At 43.2% G+C, this 24,858-nt stretch overlaps 1 protein-coding gene across 1 annotated transcript; it reads right to left on the reverse strand.

Moving 5' to 3' along the window:
* Window positions 1-12,284: 12,284 nt before the first annotated feature.
* Window positions 12,285-15,416, reverse strand: DUSP1 (dual specificity phosphatase 1). Its single transcript, XM_083181989.1, has 4 exons — window positions 14,838-15,416; window positions 14,548-14,696; window positions 13,968-14,187; window positions 12,285-13,369 (listed from the first exon to the last, which is right to left on the reverse strand). Exons 1-4 carry the CDS (start codon window positions 15,205-15,207, stop codon window positions 12,999-13,001), a joined length of 1,110 nt encoding a protein of 369 aa, XP_083038115.1. The 5' UTR covers window positions 15,208-15,416; the 3' UTR covers window positions 12,285-12,998.
* Window positions 15,417-24,858: the final 9,442 nt, after the last annotated feature.

The following is a 24,858-nucleotide window of genomic DNA, read 5'->3' on the forward strand; positions in this document are numbered from 1 at the left end:
TTGTAGCAGGGCATGGTGGGATGTGTAGTTCAACAACAGCTGGAGTGTCAAGGTTAGCCATCACTGCTATAGATTGTAAGATTGCGAGCAGGGCCCTCCTACCTTATGTTGGTTTGTTTCTGCCCAGTTTGTTTGATCACTGTTGTATTCAATTGTCAAACGTAATAGAATATGCTGCGCTATATAAGAAAATGTAAAGTGTAAAAAATTTTGCTAACCATTCATCCAAAGGATGATTGACACCCTGTGGGTTTGGGGGACTGAAACACAGCATTTCTTTGAGTGTCCTGAAAAACGCAGGCGTTCCCTAGCCATTGAAGTCATCAGCAGCCTCCTTCTCCCCACCGCCATCGCAGCTCTGAGTAAGTCAAGGGGAAACATTATTGGATGGTAAGTGATTTTCCCAGTGTGTATGGCTGCAAATGTGTTTGTGGTCATGCACAGGAGCAGTGGGCAGAGGGTCGGTGCGACGGCGTTTACCTGATCGCTGGCCCCGAAATCCCACAGCCCAGTGGTCAGGTCTGAATCAGGATCTAAGTCTTGGAGAGAGAGAGAAAATGGCCAAAATAAAGTACCAACCAACCAGCTCCTGCCATTTTCCTAACATATCCTGTAACATGGCATTTAGAAGCTGATTGGCTGGTACTTTATCTCTGCCCCCTTTATCTCTCTCCAAGGCTTAGTACATAGACCCCGCAAAATCCCTACCATCAACATGGAAACACTTATGGGAAAAGCCAATTGACCTACTAATATGTCTTTCTCTTGAACTGTGGGAGGAGACCCATTGCACAGTGGGCCTGATTCAGATGTGTTTAAAATGCTATGATTGCCATGTACAGCAATAACACCATGCGCGGATTTAGGGGGGGGGGGGCACCCGGGCACGTCCCCCCCCCCCCCCTGTCATTTCTGACACTTATTTTTTTTTACTTTAGCTCCCGCCCGCCGCCGGAAACAATTTACAGCCGGCTGTATTGTCGGGACACTGCAGCAGCCCTAGGTCCCGATTCCCGGCTATTTTAAATCTTGCGCTCCTGCAGCAGCCTGCCGGGTCCGCAAGCCAATCGGACCTCGTTCGTGGTCCGGCAGCCAATCAGGAGACACCACTCCTGATTGGTTGTCAGACCGCAAGCGAGCTACATACTTCACTATTGACGCCAAGGTAGGCCTGCATACTTTCAATGCCAGGGCCTATTTTTAATCCCATTTCCACCCTCTATCTGCTCTCCCCCTCTTTTTCTCTGCTCTCTGAGCGTGCAGCTCACTGGCACCACTAACACCCCCCCCCCCCCTATCTTGGTGCCCCCCTGTCATTTTTTCCTGGATCCGCCCCTAAATAGCACTAATGTGTTAATGGTGCAGGAACCTTCTGCTTGCATCAGTGATTTGTGCTGCATCCTAGGAGGCAGCATTAGATCGCCTGCAACACTATTGGCCGACTAAATGGCCCATGGGGTTGTGCCAACCAGCCGCTGCAGATCCAGCAGAGAGGCAAGGAAATCTCAACCTTTCAGCAGAGATCCCTGCATCATTACTGTCTCCTACCCATAAACACCTGCAGACTGGCAATCCATGACAGTCTGCAGCTGATCGGTGTCCATTTCAGACAAATACTACACATGCACAGTCCAGGTCCAGGGCCCATGCAATGTACTGAACATCTGTCACTTTCGGCATCTGCCTGCAGATTCTACGGGACCTGATGGTCTAGTATTTGGCATTTGCCCACATTGATAGATCAGGACAATCAATTTTCAGTAAAAGCTAACATTGTAGAACTGGTATAATTTATTATATAAATGCTAGTCTGTCAAATATACATTCACCTAACACTAAACATTAAAATATTATAGTTTAGTCAAACATGAAAGGAATCAATAGGAAACATTACGGTGAGATTTAATAGGATGAGAGATTCAGAAAGTGAGATATTTGGTAAGAAATCTCCAGGTTTTTTTTAAAGCAGCAATCATTTACACTGCAAAACCAGTTTGATTTTGAGATTGCCGATTTCTCACCAAATCTTTCACTTTCTGAATCTCTCATCCTATTAAATCTCAACCAACATTTGAATCAGTGGTCGAAGAGGGCCGGCATGTGGTAGTAGGGCATACCGGCATTTCTTTGCCACTGATTCGAAAGTGGGGACACTTGTCGTGTCCTTAATGCCACTGGACATCCAGGTGTGTTTGATCCCTGGCATGGTGGTGGGAAGGGGAGAGCTTATTAGCTGCCTTCTTTTTAATAATACAGAATTGCCCTCTTACACATACTCATGAAGTACATAGGAACATACTAATGAGTCCTAATCACTAGATAACCCGTGGGTCTACCTATATCATTAACAATATTGGTGGTTCAACATGTGGTCGACATTCTGCATACACACACTGTACAATATCGTTCAGTAACATCACCAGGACCCTGTTGTAATTCTACCTATCCCTGCTGTCACTCGTTGTCACCCTTCTGTCCCTGCAGACACTTCATCTGTCCAGAGCCAGATTAAGGTCTAAATGGGCCTGGAGCTGAAAATTATCAAGGGCCTATTATGCGCAATAATAGGGGTTGTGGCCAGCACCTAATAATGTGGGGGGCGTGGCCAGTGTTCTGGTTGGGTGGTCTGCTTATGAGTGTGTCTCTATTTGTGTAACTACTTTCAACTAATTACATATGCCTGGAAAAGGCAGGGGGTTGGCATAGGAAAAATGCAGGGAGATATATTGGCGGGTGCCATCCAAAGGTGCACCCACAGGATGCTGATGTCCTAAGATCATAAGATACTTGCGGGGTGAGGCAGCACTCCAGTCATAAAAAAAAATACTGAAAGCCAAAACTTGGTAGTCAACATTTCAGCACCTTTTATGTGGTCATAGCGGGAGAATAAAATAGTGTGCCGAGCGTAGCGAGGCACCGGGCTCGCTGTGTGGCCAGTGCAGTGTGCCTGCAAGGGGGAGCGATCCACAGCCCCCCCTTGTCGGCATTGTGACGGTCGGGATTCCAGCGTCAGTATTTTGACTGCCGGGATTCCGACCACCGGCATATCATACCGGACCTCATATACTCCTTATACAAATCATGCAACAAAATAGTAACCCCTTTATACTGTACTTGCCTGTTACACATTATGCCACATGGAATGAGCAAAAATTCACACCGACTGAGTCAAAAATTCACACTATGGCACACGGATTGAGTCAAAATTCACATTATGCCACACAGATTAAGGCAAAATTTCCATTTTGCCGCTTGGATTGAGCCAAAATACACACTATACCAAACAGATTGAGCAATAATGCACAATATGCTTCATAAACAGGGGCATTGCGCGCCAAAGGCGCGCATTCAAAATTTACACCGGTACTTGTTTCCTAGAACGGCGCTCACGATATTGATCTTAGGTATCGCAAGTAAAAAAATTGCGTCGGTCGCATCGCATGCGGCCAAAAAATCACATGCGATGCGACCGACGCAATTACCGCGATTTTACATAGGGAACAATGTTAAATGGCCCAATTGACCCGATTTCACATAGGGAACAATGTTAAATGGCCCACAGACCCCAAATACCCACCCTGAAGTGTGAAATGGCCCCCCCCAATTGTTAACGCCACCCCACGATCAACGTCAACCCGAAGCGTGGCGAGCGTGGTGGTACGCGTCCTCTGACCTTTTCATACCCCCACTATCCACGTCGGCGTCGAGTTGAGAATAGAAAGTGTGGCGAGCGCAGCCAGCCACCGAGCCCGAAGCATGGCGAGCGGACACGGATACCTTTACAGCTATACGCTCGCGGGCTTCACAGGTATCCGCGTCCCCTCGCGGGGCTCGCCACGCTTCGGGCTCGGTGGCTCGCTGTGCTCACCACACTTTCTATTCTCAACTCCACGCCGACGTGGATAGTGGGGGTATGAAAAGGTCGGATGACACGTACCGTCGCCGCTCGCCACGCTTCAGGTTGACGTTGATCGTGGGGTGGCGTTAACAATTGGTGGGGGGGGCGTTTCAGACTTCAGGGTGGCTATTTGGGGTCTGTGGGCCATTTAACATTGTTCCCTATGTGAAATCGGGTCAATTGGGCCATTTAACATTGTTCCCTATGTAAAGTCGGTAATCACGTCGGTCGCATCGCATGCGATTTTTTGGCCGCATGCGATGCGACCGACGCGATTTACATTTTACCATGCATTTCTATGTAAAATAGCGGGCATCGCATTGGTCGCATCGCATGCCATTATAATGGCATGCGATGTACATGCGATGCCTGCGATGGGCGCCGTTCTAGGAAACAAGTACCTTTGCACCATAATGCCCATTGCATGTTAAGCCACACAGCATAATGTCCATCATGTATTAAGCCAAACACCACAATGCCTATTAAAAATTATGCTACATAAATGTTGCTTACCTATATGCTCATTGCCAGGGGTTCCATGCTCATTGCCAGGGGTTTCATGCTCATTGCCATGGGGGAATACTTGCTTGCGGTAACTGGGGGACAGACGCCGCCGTGCAGAAATGACAGCCATTGACAGCCGGACAGAGAGCAGGGGGCTGTCCGGTTGTTTTCAGAGAAATGCAGGTCCCGGCCATTTGAAATAATACCCCTTTCACACTAGAAAATGCAGGGATTTACCAGGGCTGGCCCCTATTACACCAGCCTAGTTCCTGCATTTTCTGGTGTGATGAGAGAAAACTACCCACCCCCCCTCCCCTTCCCCCCTTTAAACAACCAGCTATATCTTCGGAGCCAAATGACCCATTTACATGTAGGCTTCGAATGATTTTGGTCCTGTGAAACTGGGCCATTTGGTTCCAGAGAAATCTGTCCTCAAACAACATGAACAGCCATAAAATTACATTTCAGAAACGAAAAAATCGGTTTACCCGCAATATCTCTGGAACCAATGAACCCATATGGACCAACCTGGTATCAAATTGAAGGTCCAGCAATTTGGGTTAGACTGAGATCAACCTCGAGCTTCTGTGATGCCGTTGGAACCAGGTGGGGGTCGGAATTAGAGGGTCTCATGTTATCCTATGGGGAAAATGTTCAGCTTTGCCTGGCGGTATCTCCAGTTCCCGGGAGGCTAGCAAAGCGGGGCCGGGCTTGTTGGAAAGCCCTGACCCTCAACTACAAAATGGGCCTATTTGGAGAGTGGGCCTGGAGCTGTAGCTCCATCAGGCCCATTGTTAATCCGGCCCTGCATCTGTCCATCCCTCTGTCCCTGCTGTCACACTTTTTGTCCCCACTTTCACTCCCTCTGTCCCTGCTAACACTCTCCATGTCTCCGCTTATACTCCCTAGGGGGGTTGCTTTGGTTCACTCTTTCTGACAAGTTCCTTCTTAGATGGACAAGACCATTTGCACTGCAGGGGGGGGGGGGGCAGATGTAACTTGTGCAGAGAGAATTAGATTTGGGTGGGGTTTTACTTCAAGTGAGATCTATATTGCAGCGTAAAAATAAAGCAGTCAGTATTTTCCCTGCACAGAAACAAAATAGCTCACCCAAATCAAATTCTCTCTGCACATTTTACATCTACCCCCCCCCCCCTGCAGTGCACATGGTTTTGTCCATCTTGAAGGAACTTGTCAGAAAGAGTGAACCAAAATAACCCCTTATGTCTCTGCTCTGTGTCTCTGTCCCTTCCGTCACTCTCTCTATCCCTGTGTCCTTGTTGTCACTCTCTCTGTCCCTAAATTTTGGCTTATACCGTGAGGCATAATGTGATTTTTGGCTCATACCATGTGGCATAATGTAAATTGTGGGTCTTTTCATGGGAATTTTGGCATAATCTGTGTGGCATAATGTGATTTTTTTTGGCTCACTTCATGTGAATTTTGTCTCATGCTGTGTGGCCTAATGTGAATTTTGTCTCATACTGTGTGGCCTAATGTGAATTTTGTTGCATACTGTGTGGCCTAATGTGAATTTTGTCTCATACTGTGTGGCATAATGTGATTTTTTTTTGGCTCACTTCATGTGAATTTTGTCTCATACTGTGTGGCCTAATGTGAATTTTGGGTACTTATGTAGCATCTGGGCGTCCGATTTTGTGATTGTATGCCTTACCTTAAGGCATACAATCAGATGCGATGCGATGCGATTCGATGTGATTTTGCATAGGATTCAATGTTAAGAAGGTCCTGTTAATTTCCCCACTATCCAAGTGGGCATAGAGTTGATTTTATATAGCGTGGCGAGCGCAGCGAGCCACCGAGCCCGAAGCGTGGCGAGCAAAGCGAGCCCCGCGAGGGGATGCATATTTCTTAAAAAGTATTCTGTGTCCCCTCGCGGGGCTCGGTGGCTCGCTACGCTCGCCACAGGCTTATACCCAACTCCATGCCCACTTGGATAGTGGGGAAAGGAAAAGGACCCCTTTTCCCCATTGAATTCTATGTTAAAATGGACTCAGACCATTTTAACATTGAATCCTATGGAAAAATCTTGACCATCGCATCGCATACGATTTGGTCGCATGCGATGCAATGCGATGCGATCCGATCCGATTTCTAAATCGGACGCCCAGATACTACATAAGTACCGAATTTTGTCTCATACTGTGTGGCCTAATGTGAATTTTGTATCATACTGTGTGGCATAATGTGAATTTTGTCTCATACTGTGTGGCATAATGTATAAGGGACACCAGTACATATAGGGCCTTATTCTAGTTCACTCTTTCTGACAAAATCCTTCTTAGATGGACAAAACCATGTGCACTGCAGGTGGGGCAGATGTAACTTGTGCAGAGAGAATTAGATTTGGGTGGGGTTTTACTTCAAAGTGAGATCTATATTGCAGTGTCAAAATAAAGCAGCCAGTATTTACCCTGCACAGAAACAAAATAACTCACCCAAATCTAATTCTCGCTGCACATTTTACATCTGCCCCCCTGCAGTGCACATGGTTTTGTCCATCTAAGAAGGTTTTTGTCAGAAAGAGTGAACTAGAATAAGGCCCATAGTATAAAGGGTCCTATTATTGTGGTATATAATGTGTATAAGGGGTACATGGTGTGTTACACTACACTTTAGGACATGCTCCCTTTGAGTGGCCTCATCCCCACATAATTACAGCCTTCACTTTTCCATACCCCCACTTCAAAATTTTCACTCCGAGCACTGATTTTAATATATCTGATGAAAACATTTGTTTTCATTTAACATTTGTAACATTCATAAATAGGTTTCTTTCAAGCAGAAAAAGTTAATATTGACAAGATGGTGTTCTTGTGTTGGACTGAACTCGCCGTGTAGCATTGCTGTGGAATGACATTGAGAGATGGCTGATTTCTTGGTGTCTACAATATAACAAATGTGTTTGTTATTCCTCCCCCCTCACTTAAACCATCAGTTGCCCACATTGTAAACATGTCAAACTGTTTCACACTGTGCCAAAAATTACAAATACAGGGGCAACAACTGTTTGTTTGTGTTGCAGGGTGAGTCACTTTAGGATAACATGCAGGCATGGAAAAAATGCTATGCAGGTTCTTTTTTTCATTAGTCTACAGAGCTTATCTGTGCTGTGATCTGGATGAGTCTGGTTCATAGTGGATGTGGCTAGTTCCCATTGTAAAAGGAAGAGCAATGAATCCATCTCATGGACTCTAAGCTGTTGTCATTTCACAAGTAGTATTAAGTAATGCATATTATTATTATTATTATTATTTTTAATAAAGGAATTTTCCATTTCGTTTTTTTGTTTTCCATTTTGATTATTTTGCATTTTTTACACTCATAAACATGTATATCAAATTAAACCAAGGACTTCATTCATGTTTTCACACTATGGGCGAAAGTGACACAATGAAGCGATTATCAGCAGCATGTGATGTGGTATTAATGACCACATTCCAATGTGCTGCTGCGATCTCGCTCTCAATGAGGACTTCAAAGAAAAGTCCTTGACAGGAAGTGACCCCATTTGGAGGTGTTTACATGGAGTGGTTGGAACAATGCAGATGTGTCATGGCCATTTTATGCCATCAGCTACGATACAATAACTGCTAAAACCATATTTGCCTACTGTCCCCAGTCAAGTCTCTCAGGCCCCACCACACACTGCCGCCCTCCCTACACAATTCAGTGAAAATGGGCGGCATGAGAGGCAAACTTTTCCTGTCATATTCTGACTAAAGGTGGCCATACACACGCAGATTTATCTTCAGATCTGTCTGGTTGGAACAAAAACATGGTTATGGATGAGAGCAAATGAAAGTTGACCATTTGCTTGGAACTGCTGGAAAACTGACAAACTGTTACTCATCCATAGCCATGAATTTGTTCCAACCAGCCAGATCTGAAGATAAATCTTACAAGTGTATGGGCACCTTTACACTAGCCAGCTGCTGGTTGGTTTCTATGCTATAGAAACCAACTGAATTTGGGCCTATTTATCAAGTCTACACCCTAGAGATGGCTGCATTCACTTGGGGGGGGGGGGGGGGCATTCGATTTGGTGAGAAGGGAAGAGTTAAGATTAGGCCGTGGGGAGGGAAGGTTACGGATAGAAGGTAGGGATAGAGGGTAAGCATACTTACCCAGCCCATTAGGATTCTCTTCAGCAGGATGCTGCTGTCGGGTCTTCAGACTGCTGTCATCCTGACCGCTGGTCATACATTCTGAATCTTGCCTGCGTAAGGCAATCTAGTAGTAGGAAAAAAGTTAATGTAACTAAGCAATTCAAAAACTGCAAATACAATTGTGACATCATGTATAATATTGGTTATTCTCAAAGCCATGCCTGTGCACCCACGGTTCTCCATCATCTGATGGATGACTGAACAAATAGTCCATACCTTGGCAAAGATGGATGTAAAACATGATCTTCATCCAGGACTGGTGCTGTGGTTAGCTGTTTTTTTTTTTTACTTTCCAACCATAGTAAAAAAAAGTGGTTAATTATGATACAATGCAAAATGTAGTGCAGTGAGCAATAAGGAAAAACGTGTAGCTCAGTGGCTACACTACATTTTCATTTATTTTTTCTTTATTTCTTTCAATGAAGCACTGGTTGGAATAAGTCATAAAAGAACAAGCTTGAATTGGTAATAATAAAACTACTGCGACACAGGACAATCATTACTTTAAGGCCGCTATATGATATCAGACAAAAGGAAAAGAAACTACTTTTGTGGTCTGTCAAACGGATGTACAGAAGGTACATATGTCACATCAATCAATATTATCTTACGTTTACAGGCTGTTAGCACTTATGGTACATGTCACGGTCTCCTGTTCTGAGATATCATATATTATCTGCGTTTACCAATGCATTAGTAACTTTATGCATCATTAATCTTTACGTCATTATGGTTACCATATTTCTGAAAACGATTACTATGGAAATGTTCTTTTAGGAGAGTTCATTAACCTTGGGATTTATTTAGCAAATCCTATACAGGAAATATGGGAAATATGCAATGTTTAAAGAGTTTATTGCCCCCAAATAGCACAGATTTAATCATATATTCAATGGCCCTTTAGATGTACACAAATCCAGATAGACTTGACAGAAATCTAGAAAACATGTAGTTACCTAGAGAAAAAAATCTAAACACTATTTTTGCAGAGATCTCTTTCTTGGCGATCTCTTCATTATATATAACACAATTGAGTCGGCACTCCTTAGGTTGACGATGAGCAATTGCCTCGGTGCCTTCCTAGGTGTAGAGACACCAAATATACAGTATGGAAGAGGCGGCACTCATAGGACTTGCAATAAATAACGAGGGACACCAGTGTGTCAAGCGACGTTTCGGTCTATTTATTTCAGACCGTTTTCAAGCTCATGATGAGCTTGAAAACGGTCTGAAATAAATAGACCGAAACGTCGCTTGACACACTGGTGTCCCTCGTTATTTATTGTAAGTCCTATGAGTGCCGCCACCTCCATACTGTATATATATTTATATATATATATATATATATATATATATATATATATATACACACACACGTGTGTATGTCAACGCACACAAACCATCCCATATGAACGCATGTGTTTATTATAAACACACACTTATATATACACACACACATATCACATGCATATGACATTAGTTATGATCAGTTATGGATGCAAGGATTGTTTATATGGGTTGACGGCAATGAAGAATTGTATGAGAAACAAAACCTTTATATTATCTTGTTTCATTATTTTGAATAAAAAAAACAGGTTTATTAAAAAAATACCAACGATGTGCTGTATCAAAGTTTGGATAGAGAGATACATTGGAAAGTACTAACCAATCAGCTCCTATCATTTTTTAAACACAACCAGTAAAATGACAGCTAGCAGCTGATTGGTTGGTACTTTCTTTCCCAGGATTAATACATCTCCTCCCAAATATGTTTGGTGGATGAAGAATTCATCCACTCACTGTGTGGGTGCAACTTCCATGGCAGTCCAGGTTAGCTCTTATCATGTGTGTGTAGAAATATTTTAATATAGTGGGTAAAAATATATGCACACTACAGTGAACACTGGTCATTTTATTAAACAAACAAACAAACACTATAGTGCAGTGGTTCCCAAACTTTTTTGAACCACGGCACTAGACTATCAGAATATTTTTCAAGGCACACCTAGGTCAAAAGTTTGTTGATGAGAAGTTTAGAAAAAATATTAAATTAAGTAAATTGTGTTTATATATCAACCTTAGGATCAATTATGTAGTGAGGAACAATATATGCTTTTGCTTGCCACATATTTCATGATTGGAGGCCACAAACTCTGGTTTTGCCTATTAAATTTGTCCTAGACCACCAATCCAAGGCACCCCTGCAAGTGTCTTGAGGCACCCCAGGGTGCCTAGGCACACAGGGAACCACCGCTATAGTGTGCACTGTATATAAAGGTGTTCTTCGATAAATATTTTGGCTCTTGTATTTTCTTAAGGTGCCCATACACGTTGCGATTTTAACATGCGTTTTGAACTTTTAAAGTTTAAAACGCATCGGTTAAAATCGCACTGTGTACCTGCGGGTCGCACATGCGATGCGTGTCCCCGCGGGTACAATATTGTATAGCACAAAAAGTATCTGCAGGCAGTACTTTTTGTGCTACATCGCATCACATCAGTTTTGTAGTACATGCGATGCAATGTCCATTAGGTAACAATAAACAAAAAAAAAAAGGGGGCTAAAATTGCATCGCATTCCCCTACAAGTGCCCAAAATCGCACAGCACACATCGGCATGTGTATGGGCACCTCAGGCTATAAGAAAATAGCTTTACGCCCCATGCATTTGGATCCCAGTACACATACAATTTGATGGCGGGTAAGAACCACTTGGCCCATTTAGTCTGCCCTTCAACCCAATTTTTTGCTTAGTTCTTTGTAAGGATATTTTTAGGTCATGCGCGGAGAGACCGTTGGAACTATCAGCGTCTTTATAATTACATTTCATTAATACATTGGCACTGGAACTGAATGTTCATAACTTATCAAATCAGTCATGCTATCTTCATGTAAAATGTAGATGGTTATTCATTGAATTCTGCCTAGATAGGTTTTTTTCCTTTTGCAAACCCTAAACCATTTTTGTAGTCTTGCTAGGAGGTGCCATTTATGTAATAAAATTATGTTTAAGAAGTCATAATTTTGTGCACAAAATTATGACTAAAATCCCACCAGTGATCTACTGCATTTCATATCGTATAGTTACTCAAGTCTGTCACATGTTCCTGTATTTATTTATGCATGATTAAATCCACAATGACATATTATAGCTAAAATATTCAGTGCTAACAAATGTGAATATTTGCATAATATGACAAGACACTGTCTATTGTACTAGTAATGCAAGCAGTCATAGCAGCAGGGGTTAAAGTGAGGGGGAACGGGGTGGAACTGAGTTCCACCACCTCTAATGGGGAGGTGGACCATTTAAACTTCCACATTGGCCCTGAACTGTAATTCTCACAGAAAAGCATTCTAATTTGTAGGGAGATACCAAAAACCCTACCATTGGTCCTGTCTCTGCTGAATGTGGGTAGGGGAGGGGGGTTAATTAGGTGGCATAGAGAAATGAGTTCCCCCACCTCTGCATGGCCACTTTAACCCCTGCATAGCAGCTACAAGTATATCAGCGAGTAAATCTAAACTATACATAGCAAGTAAATATAAACTACACTATAGCCATTTTCTCTCGATCCATTCTCCTATGTGGTGCGGTGTGGTGTGTGTGTAAATTTGTCCATTGGACTTAAAACATTTTTACTTCCCGAGTCTTAAAATGACATGCGGAAGATATAGAACAAATAGAGACATTTCAGTACAAATTCATAATTTATTCTATCTGTATAAAAAGTCATAGTTCTGTATTAAAAATGGTCTTCTCCTAGGAGAAGGAATATATTATTTTGCATCATAAATAAAATAAGAGCATATATACAATAGTCAGCAAACTCAGAAGAAGGCTCCGGCCTAGTGCTTTTTTCCATCAGTGCTTTGGAAACAACTGAAGCTGGTCTTGAATTACAAACAGGAATTACAGTACCAGAAAATACTGAGGTATTTCTTCTTTGCTTCGTTGAAAAAAAACTGAAATCTTAGGCTTTTGAAGGCAGGACGAAGCTTGCAGTATAAATAAAAAGACGTACATACTCTACAATTTATAGGCCGCAGCCTTTCTTCAACTTTTACCAGTACAAAAAGTTCAGGAATGGAAATACTGTTGAATCCCCATTAAACGGAGATTATAATCGGATAAACAGACGTAAAACAAAAGGCAATTGTGACCTATCTTTCTCAAGGTCCTTAGTGGTAAGGACGAATGTCCAAAATTAAGACAAGTCATGTCAGTTGTATGTCATCTGTGGTTTCACTAGTTCATCTGGTTAAAAAACTTGTCCTTCGAGTCTAGTCGACTGAAGGCTTAAAAAGCAAAAAAATAAAAATAAAAGTTGATGTTTAAAAAGTATTGCACTTAAAATAACACATACAGAATATGTGTTCCAGTTCAGGCGCTCGATCTGTACACCTTAGCAGCTTGGTGATGTAGTGATTGGACTTTGAAGGTAACTCAGAGAGTTTGCTGCTGGGTGCACAGGGATAGAGACAGGGAAATTGAAGACAGTAGTGGTAGATGTTCCCCTGTCCAATACAGATATTGTTGGGCTACCAGCCTCTGCTGAACAGGAAGGTGCTAGCACTTGTGATTCAAACTGAAGCAGCTGTCCCATGAAACTGAAATTAGGGGAAATAATGCTCCTTCTTTGCTTGACAAACTCAAAAGCTTCATCCAGCTTCACACGGTTAGTCCTCATCAGATAAGCAAGGCAGATTGTAGCAGAACGTGAGATGCCAGCTTGGCAGTGGACAAACACTCTTCCCCCTTTATTTTTGACAGAGTCTGAAAAAAAAAATAAAAAAAAAAAGTCAATAAGTTATTTGAAGGAATCTTTGTTAAATATACTGAACATAAGAACAGTAGGACACTGCCGAGTTACAGTAACTCAAAGAAATAAAAAATGTGGTACTAAGTTAAAGGGGTTTAGTTAAAACAGCATTGCCAACTGTTTGATAGATATTTAAAGGGCAATGATTTTACTAGCTGTGTCTTGCTAGTAAAGGCAATGCCCTTTCAAATATTGCGGATAAACATCAGAAGCGCCAGGTTTTAGAACTCAATGCTTTGTAAATTAGCCCCATGATCTCATTAAACTCTTGGAAGCTTACAGTGATAACCACTAGGTGGCAGTCTATGATACAACAGGGGGTACTATGGTTTACTTTTTAGCATGTATTTGTAGAGAAAAGATTTTTCTTTTTTAAAGTGACTTAAAATTTTACTTTTTAAAAGTAATAGCAACAATGAGGATAAACATACAAGTACAACGGTTCCCAAGCGTTCTTAAATCATTCAGCCCTACAGTATAGGAACCACTGTACTTAGTCACTTAACATTAACTTCAATACTAATTAAATATATACACTTTAGAAATATTTACCTATAAAGTCAATAGCTTCATTGAACCAGGAGCTGATGTCTGCTTTGTGACTGTCTTCCACTGGGATGCTTTTGTACTGATAGTGTCCCTCAAAGTGGTTGGGGCAGTTAGCAGAAACATTGATCAGAGCAGTTATGCCAAGAGTATCTAACATGTCTTTTCTGGATGCATGGTATGCGCTGCCCAGGTACAGGAAAGGCAGGATTTCCACTGGTCCACCCTGTAATATGGTAACAAAAAGAAAAAAGGTCAGTCATTGTCAAACACACAAATCACAAAGAGAGGGGGATTCAAATGTTCTTCCCTGCAGTCTCCTCTAAACAGTAACTGGGACAATGTAGCCATTATCCTCATGCTTATGTTCGAAACAGCAGCTGTTGCCTGAGCTCTAGTCTGATCAGTGTTTAAGAGGATAGATAGATAGATAGATAGATAGATAGATAGATAGATAGATAGATAGATAGATAGATAGATATTCAGTGCTAGGCTTACTGGGTGGGAAAGGAAGCAGGAGAATAATATGACCCTTTCCCAGTTACCTATTTAGACAGAATATTAGCACAAAGCAGCATGTACTGACCTGATCATAAAGTGGGGTCCCACAGGGTGTGCAGTTGGAGTCGGCACTGCCTGGCACACTGCTGGCACTCAGGGGCAAGCTTAGCCCAACTGGGGGAGAACATTTGCTGCAACATTCCGAACACTGGGAGGAAAAGGCTTCATATCCACCTGGAAAAAAAGAACATTTGCCATCCATTAGACCTAGATAAGGCACCATAGCACAGAGGGTAACTGGACCATCACAGGCAGTGGGACTGGGGTAATACAGACAGGGGATGTAAGTGAGGACAGGGGGGAAACTGAATGTACCTTTCAGAAAGAAGATCCTGCTGCCCCGGGGGTCCCTGCACAGAGCGCTGACTGCCAGCATCATGGTGCTGTCCTTCCGTAGGCTCTCCAGCTCGCAGCTCCGCTCATCCAGCAGCACCACCGCCTCGTACAGGCCGGCAATCAGTCGGCACCTCTGCTCCTCGTTGGGGATGATGTGTTCCAAGCCCATGCTGCCCTTAGCCCTCCTTTTCACGATAGTGCTAAAGCGGACATTGCTGGAGCCGATGATGTGAGAAGAGCTGAAGGAGAAGAAGGATCTGCAGTCCAGGACCAAGCATGTGTGCGCCCGCTCTGCCAGCAGGGCTCTCAGGGTGCTGCAATCCATGCCACAAATCTCCATATTGACCATAGCGCTTAGAGAAAGTCCAACACGTCTTGTAAAAAAAATAACAATAATGGGATCACTTTCCAACGCAGCCGCCTTGTGTGACTACTTTGTCTTGGGTGCAGTATAAAATAAATAAATAATACAGCTGTAGGATAAAAGCCAATCTTATGTTTGTTTCTTGTGTTACTTTAGCTTGGTGGCTTTATTCTGAGCTGCAGCGAGACGCACAAGCTCCCTATTTATACGGGCAGCGGCGGGAGGAGGCTGGGTTTTTCTCAATGGGCTGCACCACGTGTGCTTCACAGTGGCGTCACCTCTTCTCTCAGCCCCGGGCACGCCCACCCGGGAGCCCGGCCAGAGAAGGTGACGTCGCTGTTCTGCACACACTCTCTCTTATCGCCCTGCCCAGGCTGCAGGAAATAAACTGCTGTAACCCTATCCACCAGCAGGTAGGCTCAGAGTCAGCAGCATAAGCAGCACGCAATGTTCCCTTCATAGGGGTTTACACACACATACAGCAATGGTAAAATACATTGTTTTGATAACATTTTCACTAATAAATGTGGAATGTGTATGGGAGAGCGACAGTATGAGGTCATCTGCGCGCTGCTCCCAGTGAGGAATGTACACATTATCCCAAATCGCACACCAGAGAAAAACTCCATAAACTTGAGAAATAAACATTGATCAGTCACAGTGATAAAGAAGAGTGTTTGTGAAAGGCTGAACTAAGCAATGTTGTCACTGAATAGTTTCACCTAAAACTTGAATTCCTAAGATATTTTATGAGACATTTCAGTTACAATATTGACACGCAGACCATGACCATGAGTAAAAATGCTCTCTGCGGATGCTTAACCATGCTCATGTTCACAATGTGTCCAGTCAGGATTATAATGTAATTGGAGTTTGTTTTAAATACATATTTAATATGCTTAAAAGCATACAACATACATGATATACTTTTCTTTCTTGGCAGTCGGTACAGGCAAATGCGTTGCAGATGTGAGCAAGGTTGTTAGTCCATAAGTGGTTCCAAACCAGAGTAGGTTTTACTGAAGATGACAAAATACAATTGGTATACGATAAACAGCAGTCAATATGATATCAATTTCTCCTGAGCTGAGTACCATCCAACTGTACAGCACTGTGATGCTACAGTAACACTATCACAGGCTTGGGCATATGCAAGTGCTTTATAGAGCCAAGTAAACAACATGCACCTGGAGTCTAATGAGCCTTTAAGTTTGGTGACTCATATATGATGTTATTGAGGCTGATGAGTCATGCACAATAACACAGGCATGTGACATTAGATGAGTCAGGGACAGTTGCACTAACTTAAGACATCCTGTAGCATTTGTAGCATTAAACTAAATAGTCTGGGGGTAACGTGACACTACTCACCATGAATTGCATTATCATGGCCCCACCTCCCATGGCAAAATGCTTTGAATCGGGCCATTGTACAGCAGGGGATGCGGCTACTTTTGGTCACAGACCCACAGCAGCCACTATGTCCTTCATCTCCAATGTATTTCAGCCTCTGGTGGTCCAGATAAAAAGTCAGGAAGTAGTTGATTAGAATGGATACACAGATCAGCAATCAATACAAAAAGTAATCTGCCAGTGGTCAACAATACAAACCATTATTAATAAGTGTATTTTACAATTAAGCATCCAAGGTGTCATTAGAATTCAGGGTACTTGTTTCCTAGCACGGAGCCCATGATTTTAATCTTGTTACATAGTTTTGATCGCATTGCATCGCATGCGACCAGATCGCATGCGATGCGATCAATGCGATCAAAACACTGATTTCATTGTACAATCACCCTGATAGGTGCTTATTATGTTATATGCACCCCCATTGTTAACGCCACGTCCTCCGACCTTTTCATACCCCCACTATCCACGTCGGCGTGGAGCTGATTTTATAGCCCGAAGCGTGGCGAGCACAGCGAGCCCCGCGAGGGGACATGGATAACTTCACATGTATTACGCGTCCCCTCACGGGGCTCGCTGCGCTTGCCACGCTTCGGGCTCGGTGGCTCGCTGCGCTTGCCACACTATATAAAATCAACTCCACGCCGACGTGGATAGTGGGGGTATGAAAAGGTCGGAGGATGCGTACCGCCGCCCCTCGCGGGCTCGCTGCGCTCACCACGCTTCGGGTTGGCGTTAATAGTGGCGGTGCAGTTACCGATGGGGGTGCATATAACATACTAATCACCCATCAGGGTGCATGTACAATGGCATTTTAATGGCATGCGATGCAATGCGATTTTAAAATTGTACAGTGCGGCTCTTAGGACCCGAAAATCGGGTCCATTGCATACCATCGCATACCACTAATTATGGCATGCAATGGTATGCGGTGGGCGCCGTGCTATGAAACAAGTACCGAATTCTGTCTGTCACCAGCATCCTTTACCTTGGATAAAAATATATTTCCTAGAAAGTCTAATATTGCTGTTCCTACTGTGGAACAGCAGAGCAAATTTTAGTATGGAAAAGAGCAAGGATGTTCTTCTTATGAAACAGTGTCAGTATTGAGGAGCAGCAGCATCTGATACTGATGGCCACAAATTAAAAAGAAGCCACAAATTCAAATGTCTCCACTGACACCACACAGATATACAATAGTACTAGATGTGGCAATTAGCTTTTACCCCCTAATATATATTGCAGGCCTTTACACTCTATTGTACACAGACAGGTGAACATCATGGGAAGGGAAATAGTCATTTTACCCAAGTCAATATGCTACAATAATGTGTAGGACACAAAGGCTTTTTAAACCCATTTATTCCCCCTTCTTTTCCCACACCCCTGGTGATTTGGCAGCAGTGACATCTGAAAGGAACAGAGACCAAGGGGCAAAGACCCTGTAATGTATTATACATGAATAATGTGGGGGCTGGAAGCTTTGGGTTCTTAGGCAAATGAGAGATCCTTTCAGGGACCAGAAAGTGTAGCATAACAGTTACATTGATACTTCAATAGGAAAAGCGCTGGACAGTAAATAACAGTTAACCATTAACCATTCAAGAACATAGAACATAATATAGATACATGGAAACCGATGCCAGATTTTTTTCTGTAAAACATTCAGTCAAGTAACTAATAAACTAATAAGAGCTTTTTTATTTATTCACACATTCACCTTTTGGTTCAGATGACTATGTGCCAGATGTAGAAGGTGTGCCCAAATGAAAAGGAGAGTCTTTCTGTATCAGCGTTGTAGCTAATCGTAGTGGGTTAATGTGTGTGTTATATATGGCAAGGCGTTATTCCCAGTTGCGCTGCGCTACAGTTTCTTCGTTTCTGGAAAGTTGTTTTGTGTGGTCCAATGCAAGGAGCTGTTGTGCAATTTCTTCACACAGAAGGCGAGCATGTTTCAGACATTATCGCAGGATGGTGGTGTACGAAGAGCAGTTTCTCGCACAGAGCGCCATATTACGGTGGTGTCAGCATTATAAGGCGGAACGCAAAAGCACCAAGGCCAAATTGGATATGGAGGAATCCATCATGCATCCAACCATGCAAAACAACTTTCCAGGAATGTATACAAAGTCGTTCCTTACACATGCACAACTGGGAAAAACACCACACCATCTATCGGCTATAACCCGATGCGAATAGATACAAAGCCGCTACAGCAAAAGTCTACTCTTTTAGGCACACCTTATGCTAAGCTTAAAAAAGTGATACATTGGAGAGTGATAAACTACCAACCAGCTACTAATTGCCATGTTACAGTCTGTGTCTGAAAAATGACATTTAGGTGCTGGTTGGATGGTAATTTATTACTCTCCATTTTATCACTTTTTGAAGCTTAGTACATCTGGCCATGCCACCTGCAATATCAGCATCAGAGGGATCGTTGTAGTGTGTGCGGCCATTAAGCGTACAAGTTTGAGGTAACTCAGGATAATACGGATTTGTTTTGTAACAAAACGACATTTTATTTCCACATCTTATTTACATGGAAAAGAGAATGTAGGTCTACTGTAAATGTTTTGTACCTGTGTTTGTGAATGGATTTATCACTTTTCATTTCGAAATTCTCTTGAGACATCGCAAAGACCAAAACGCAACAAATGGTCTAATATGCCAAATGCTTCTACTCCAGTGCAATAATAACATACATGGTGTTAGAAGGTTTTACATGACTGCACTAGATACCGGAAACAAAGACTATACATTTAATAATTCAGTTGACAATATAACAATTAGGTCTTGATGTATTACCAATATAATTTCTCTATATAGAGCCATATTAGGGTGGCCGATGCTGGAATCGGGATCGGTGGGATCCCGGGATTTGACCTCAAAATTGTTAGGATTTCAATCCCGGGACTGGAGTTTCCAATCCTGGGATTTCAGGATTAGATGCCAGGTCTAATGCCAGGTAGCGTTTGAGCACCCACTCAGACACTGCCAGCTTCTCCCATCCCCAGTTGTGTGGCACTGCACATACACCACCCACATCGCTTTCAGCCACATTTCTTTTTTATTAAGGAAGCCAATCACAGGATCCTGGGATTGAAAAAATGCCCCAGGATTGGCTTCCCTAATCTATATTATACAACACTATGCAAAGATGTAATCTTTCATATCAGTTAGCTCTAATTGGCATGTATAGTCTAAATACACACACACACACACACACACACCTACCAGTATGTTTTTATGTTGACTGTGGGAGGACACCAAATAACACAGGGAAAATCCATTCGAACAAAAGGAGAAAATATATATTTAGATGAGTGACTGATTTATTCCATGTTACCTTACCTATATTGTTTAAAGAGTATGCCGTTATAATGCCAGTGGTCAGGGTGACGTCTGTCTGGAATCTTGACACCAGAATCCCAAATGGCATCAAAACACCGGCGCCAGAACTTAGAAATGGATAAGGATGCCCGCGCTGGATCCCCAAATACAGCATCCCGAGCATAAGTGTTCCGGAGGAGATTAGGTTCAGGCTGGGAAAGGGGGAGAAGTTGGGTTTAGGTACTAGAGGGAAGGGTTTTAACACTATAAAGGGTAGTTAGGGTTAGACTGCAGGGTGGGGGGGGGTGTTAGGTTTAGGCAGCATGGTATGCTGGTTAGGGTTAGCAGGAAAACTTAGGGTCAGGCTGCAGGGGGAGAGGGTCAGGCTGCAAGAAGGGAGGGTTGGGGCTAGGCAGTAAGGGGAACAGGGTTAAATCACTTACAGGGCCCTGGGGGGGTTTCCATTTTGGGATGCCAGGGTAGGTCTTTTGACCGCCGCATCTTCGCCGCCAGAAATTAGATTAACCGAATCGAAGCATCGATACACAGCAGCACTGGTATGTAAAATATCCCATTCATACAGGAGCGGAAGCTATGGGGCCATACCAAGCTTACAGTACATTGGGCCTAATTCAGACCTGATCGCTGCTGTTTTCAGAAATCAGGTAGATGCCACCAAGCTATAATGAAATCCTGCCCTGTTAATTATTATGCAGATAAATGTGTACGGCTAGTGAAGAATCCTCAGCCAAGTGAAAATGACCAAAATCCTTCATTAGAGGTTTACCATGGAATGATTTTTCCACTGGACACCACCCATCACAAGCGCTGCATAGCCCTGAACAGCAGGAGGATCTGGACAAGAAATCGGGTGAAAGTGGCCCAAATAGAATGTGTCTGACGTCCGATCCAAGGCAGGGTCCCATGCTCATTGGTTTAGACCCAGAGATCATTTGTGCTGCACAAATGATCCTGCGTTGAACCCTTTCCCATGCGATCCTGTCAAAGAGCAAATAGGGACAAGAAATTGGGTGAAATCGGCCCAAATAGCATGTGTCTGACGTCCAATCCAAGACGGGGTCCCATGCTCATCGGCTAGGACTCGGAGATCATTCATGCTGCACATATGATCCCATGTTGAACCCCCTCCTGGCGGCAGGGTGCAGGGATCGCATACGTTGCATCGCATGAGATCCTGTCGGCCGGGACCCTCAAGGGAAATTCAATGCGACTTGGGCATGCCTGCATTTTCCCCTGATACTCCCAGCATTTTTTTTGTCACGCCTTTTCTAAACATTCCCACTACACGGAAGGTTACCACCCCCAGACGCCGACTTCCTATCAGTCACCTTGGAAACAGCTAGCAAAGTAAAAGTAGCAGGATTTCTTTGCTAGCAGGTGTTATGCACTCACATTGCGGCACATATGCATGCGCAGTAAATTGATAATCAGCTGGTGTCCGAATTCACTCAGCAGTGATCACATCTGAATTACCCCTATTATTCTGTCTTTTTGGTTCAGTGTTTTTAGGTGTAAATGATTGTTAGACCACAGGGTATAAATACATTAGGTAGGAGTTTCATTATTATAGAAGATATGGTTAACGCAATCTAATTTGGCAAAACATAGCACTGAAGAAAGCCTAAAAACCATTCACTTCATTAACACGCTAATGAGACAGTTTCCGTTGTGGTAGATCACAGATCAGTCACGAGAGTCACAGGAAATGAAATCAGCAGCTCTGACCTACTCCAGACAAAACGAAATACATAATGTGCTAATTAGAGGGACGGGTTACAAAACAACTTACTGATAAAATCAGATTTCACGATATTTGACTGATAAAGTCAAAAAGATATTTATATATTTTAAAGACACTCATACACTATGCAACTTCTCCGAAGGGAAAAATCACATCCAATCTCCTTTGAGCCACCGTGACCTTTCCAGATGGCTGGATCAGATTGCATGCGATCCAGTTCCCTGATGCTGGGAGGGGGTCCGACTTAGAGGTTGGACGTGCAGGATCAGATCGGATGACATATACAGGGCTGCCATCATGGGGGTGCTATGGGGACAACTGGCCCAAGCCCAGTCACACCTGACAAAGGGTAGGGCCCAGGCCGCTCTATCCCCGCAGCCCATGCAGCCGCCAGCAACCCCCTTCACCTACTAGCCCAGCAGGTTGACTCAGGCTGCCACCCCCCCCCCCCCCCCCCCGCACCACCACCTCAACAGTGGCACACACAGAGCACCCTCCCACATCCCACCTTCATTAAATCATTGGTAATTCAGCATCTGCCCTACTGCCCGCTGTCGTTCACACAGACAGTGTAGTGGACAACAGAAGCCGGAAGCCCTCAGAGAAAGCCCATACCATGCAATTGCGACGTGACATAATAACGTCACGCCGCATGCCAGATGACGAAGAGCCACCCAGAGCCGACCGCACTGAGGAGCGTCTGGGATCAGTCAGAGTGCGGCCACCCATTTGCCCGCCAGCCTAGTAAATAAATAGGGGGGGGGGGGGGGTGCACTATGCAGGCATCAATGTGTGGCTGCGGCCGACCACCCGGAAAATAAATAAAAAGAAAGGTGGTTGGGCTGCCTATTTTGGCAGTCCCAGGCCCCACAATTTCTGATGGCAGCACTGGTCATATACATGGGATTTGGACTGATTTCACCTGATTTCTCATCCCGATCCACCGGTATAGTACAGTGTATGGCGGCCTTTAGACTAAGCTGGCCAAGAGTGCCACATATTATGTATATAATTTATCTTTACAGCAGTCCAAATTCTAAATAGGATTGCTGATTCAGTTGAATAGATTTCTGAAGCAAATGACTAACTAAAGAACAAGGGATTCTATTTTTTAAATGTATTTCATTTGTGATATATTATATAAAGGTGTTGGGGTGTAATGAATTTGGGTCTGTGAATAACTACACTATAGCAATATTACATAACTGTACTTTGATATGGCCAGTGTTACAAGGTTTCCTTGTGTATCTTAGTAAATAACCTTGTGTAGTGTGTACCCAGCTTAGGGGAGCACTTGTTATCAATGGCTCCAGTTTCCAGAGTTCAGACTTGCAGCCACCAGCTCTGTAGATTCTACTTCATAAAGGTGTGCTATAATTCCTGTCCATATGTACTTTTGTGCACAATACTGAGAATTGAATGGCATCACAAAGGTATGTATTTCTCCTATGTGTCTAACTACTTTATTTAGAAATCCTAGAATCATTATTTTTGCCATTTACTACATTGTCGAACTTGGATATATACCTCCCTCATAATTGAGTGCATAATCAATTTTAAACTGGCACAGGCATAACAGTACATAACAGTATGTAATCCAGCTCTGTATAACGCACAAGTGGAAGCTGTGCATACATTTACACCAGATGGGAGCAAAGACTTATCTCAGTGTGATTCAGGAATACAAAGTAAAAAAAGTATCAGCATGTATGCTATAATTCTAGAAGACTGCTAAATAATATACATATTTATTTATAAACAATTGCTCATTTTTATAATAGGTCTATCATATGTGACTGTGAAATACAGTAGTGAACGGGATTTCTCCAGTACTGTATGTACAACAATGTGAGCAAGTAAGAAGAGTGGGGTTGGAAGGGGTCCAAAATACCCTGTCACACCCCTAGACCCAGGGCCCATCCAATGTTTCAACAGCCCGGGATGGAGACTTCTTAAAATATACCTTGGTCTGTATGAGTAGCATATACACCAGGTTTATGTCAAACTTACAGGTATACCCCTTTCAGATCGCACTCTCGACCCAGGTTATTGCTGGGTCATTACATCATCAACCCGGATTGAGATGCGGTGTGAAAGCACCACACTGGGACGAGCAACCCGGGATTTTAACACTGTTCACGACCAGCGTTGAACACGGCTCTGACTCGGATCGGGGAACAGTGTGAACGGGTAACCCGGGTCGATGGATCCGGGTCCCATTCACACTATGGAGGGGGCAGCACTGTCAGCTCCATGCGCTGCCTCCTTCCCTGCTCCCCGATGATACGCCACCACTGTGCCCCACCCCTGTGTGATGTCAGCGACCCAGCAATAAGCCGGATTGGACGGGGAGCTTACAGACCGCAAATGCCGGGTCGCTCCTGGGGTGGCCCTGTGTCCTAATACCGGGTGTGACCTGGCATTTGTGGTCTGAAAGGGGTATTACTATACCCAGATCCACTTATATATATATATATATATATATATATATATATATATATACCCAGATCCACTTTTATTATATATATATACCCAGATCCACTTATAGTCCATTTAGTCAAAAAGCAAAAGAAAAGTTATTATATTTTGATTTGATATAATACTAATTTATAATAATAATAATAATAATAATAATAATATTAAATAATAATAATTATATAGCACTTTTTTCCTAATGGCACTCAAATTGCATTACATTTGCCTATACAGCACAAAATATAGGCAGGACGATGATCAGAAGTGGGGACCTAGTGCTGGCATCTGTAAGCATCAAATATTTGCAGCAGATACGCACAAGTGATGCAGCCACTGATATTTTGATCTATGGGGTTTATTTACTTAGATGGGAATTCAATTGAAGATGTGATGTTGCTTTGGGCAACCAATCAGATTCTTTCTATTATCTTCTAGAAGGTGCTAAATAAATAAGAAGTAGATTCTAGGTGGTTGCTATGGGCAACATCCCATCTTCAATAGACTGCCCATGTTAGTAAATAAAGCCCTATGTCTCCTTGTGATCCTGCGTCAGTTGTCAGTTATGTGCACACGTGTATACACGTCATTACTGTACTCAGACTGTGTTTGTACACAACTTCCTCTTTCTTTCTCAAACTCGACTTTTGCTGTATGTA

The sequence above is a fragment of the Crinia signifera genome, chromosome 4, assembly GCF_055691185.1.
Source record: "Crinia signifera chromosome 4, ASM5569118v1, whole genome shotgun sequence".
NCBI classification, from domain to species: Eukaryota; Metazoa; Chordata; class Amphibia; order Anura; family Myobatrachidae; genus Crinia; species Crinia signifera.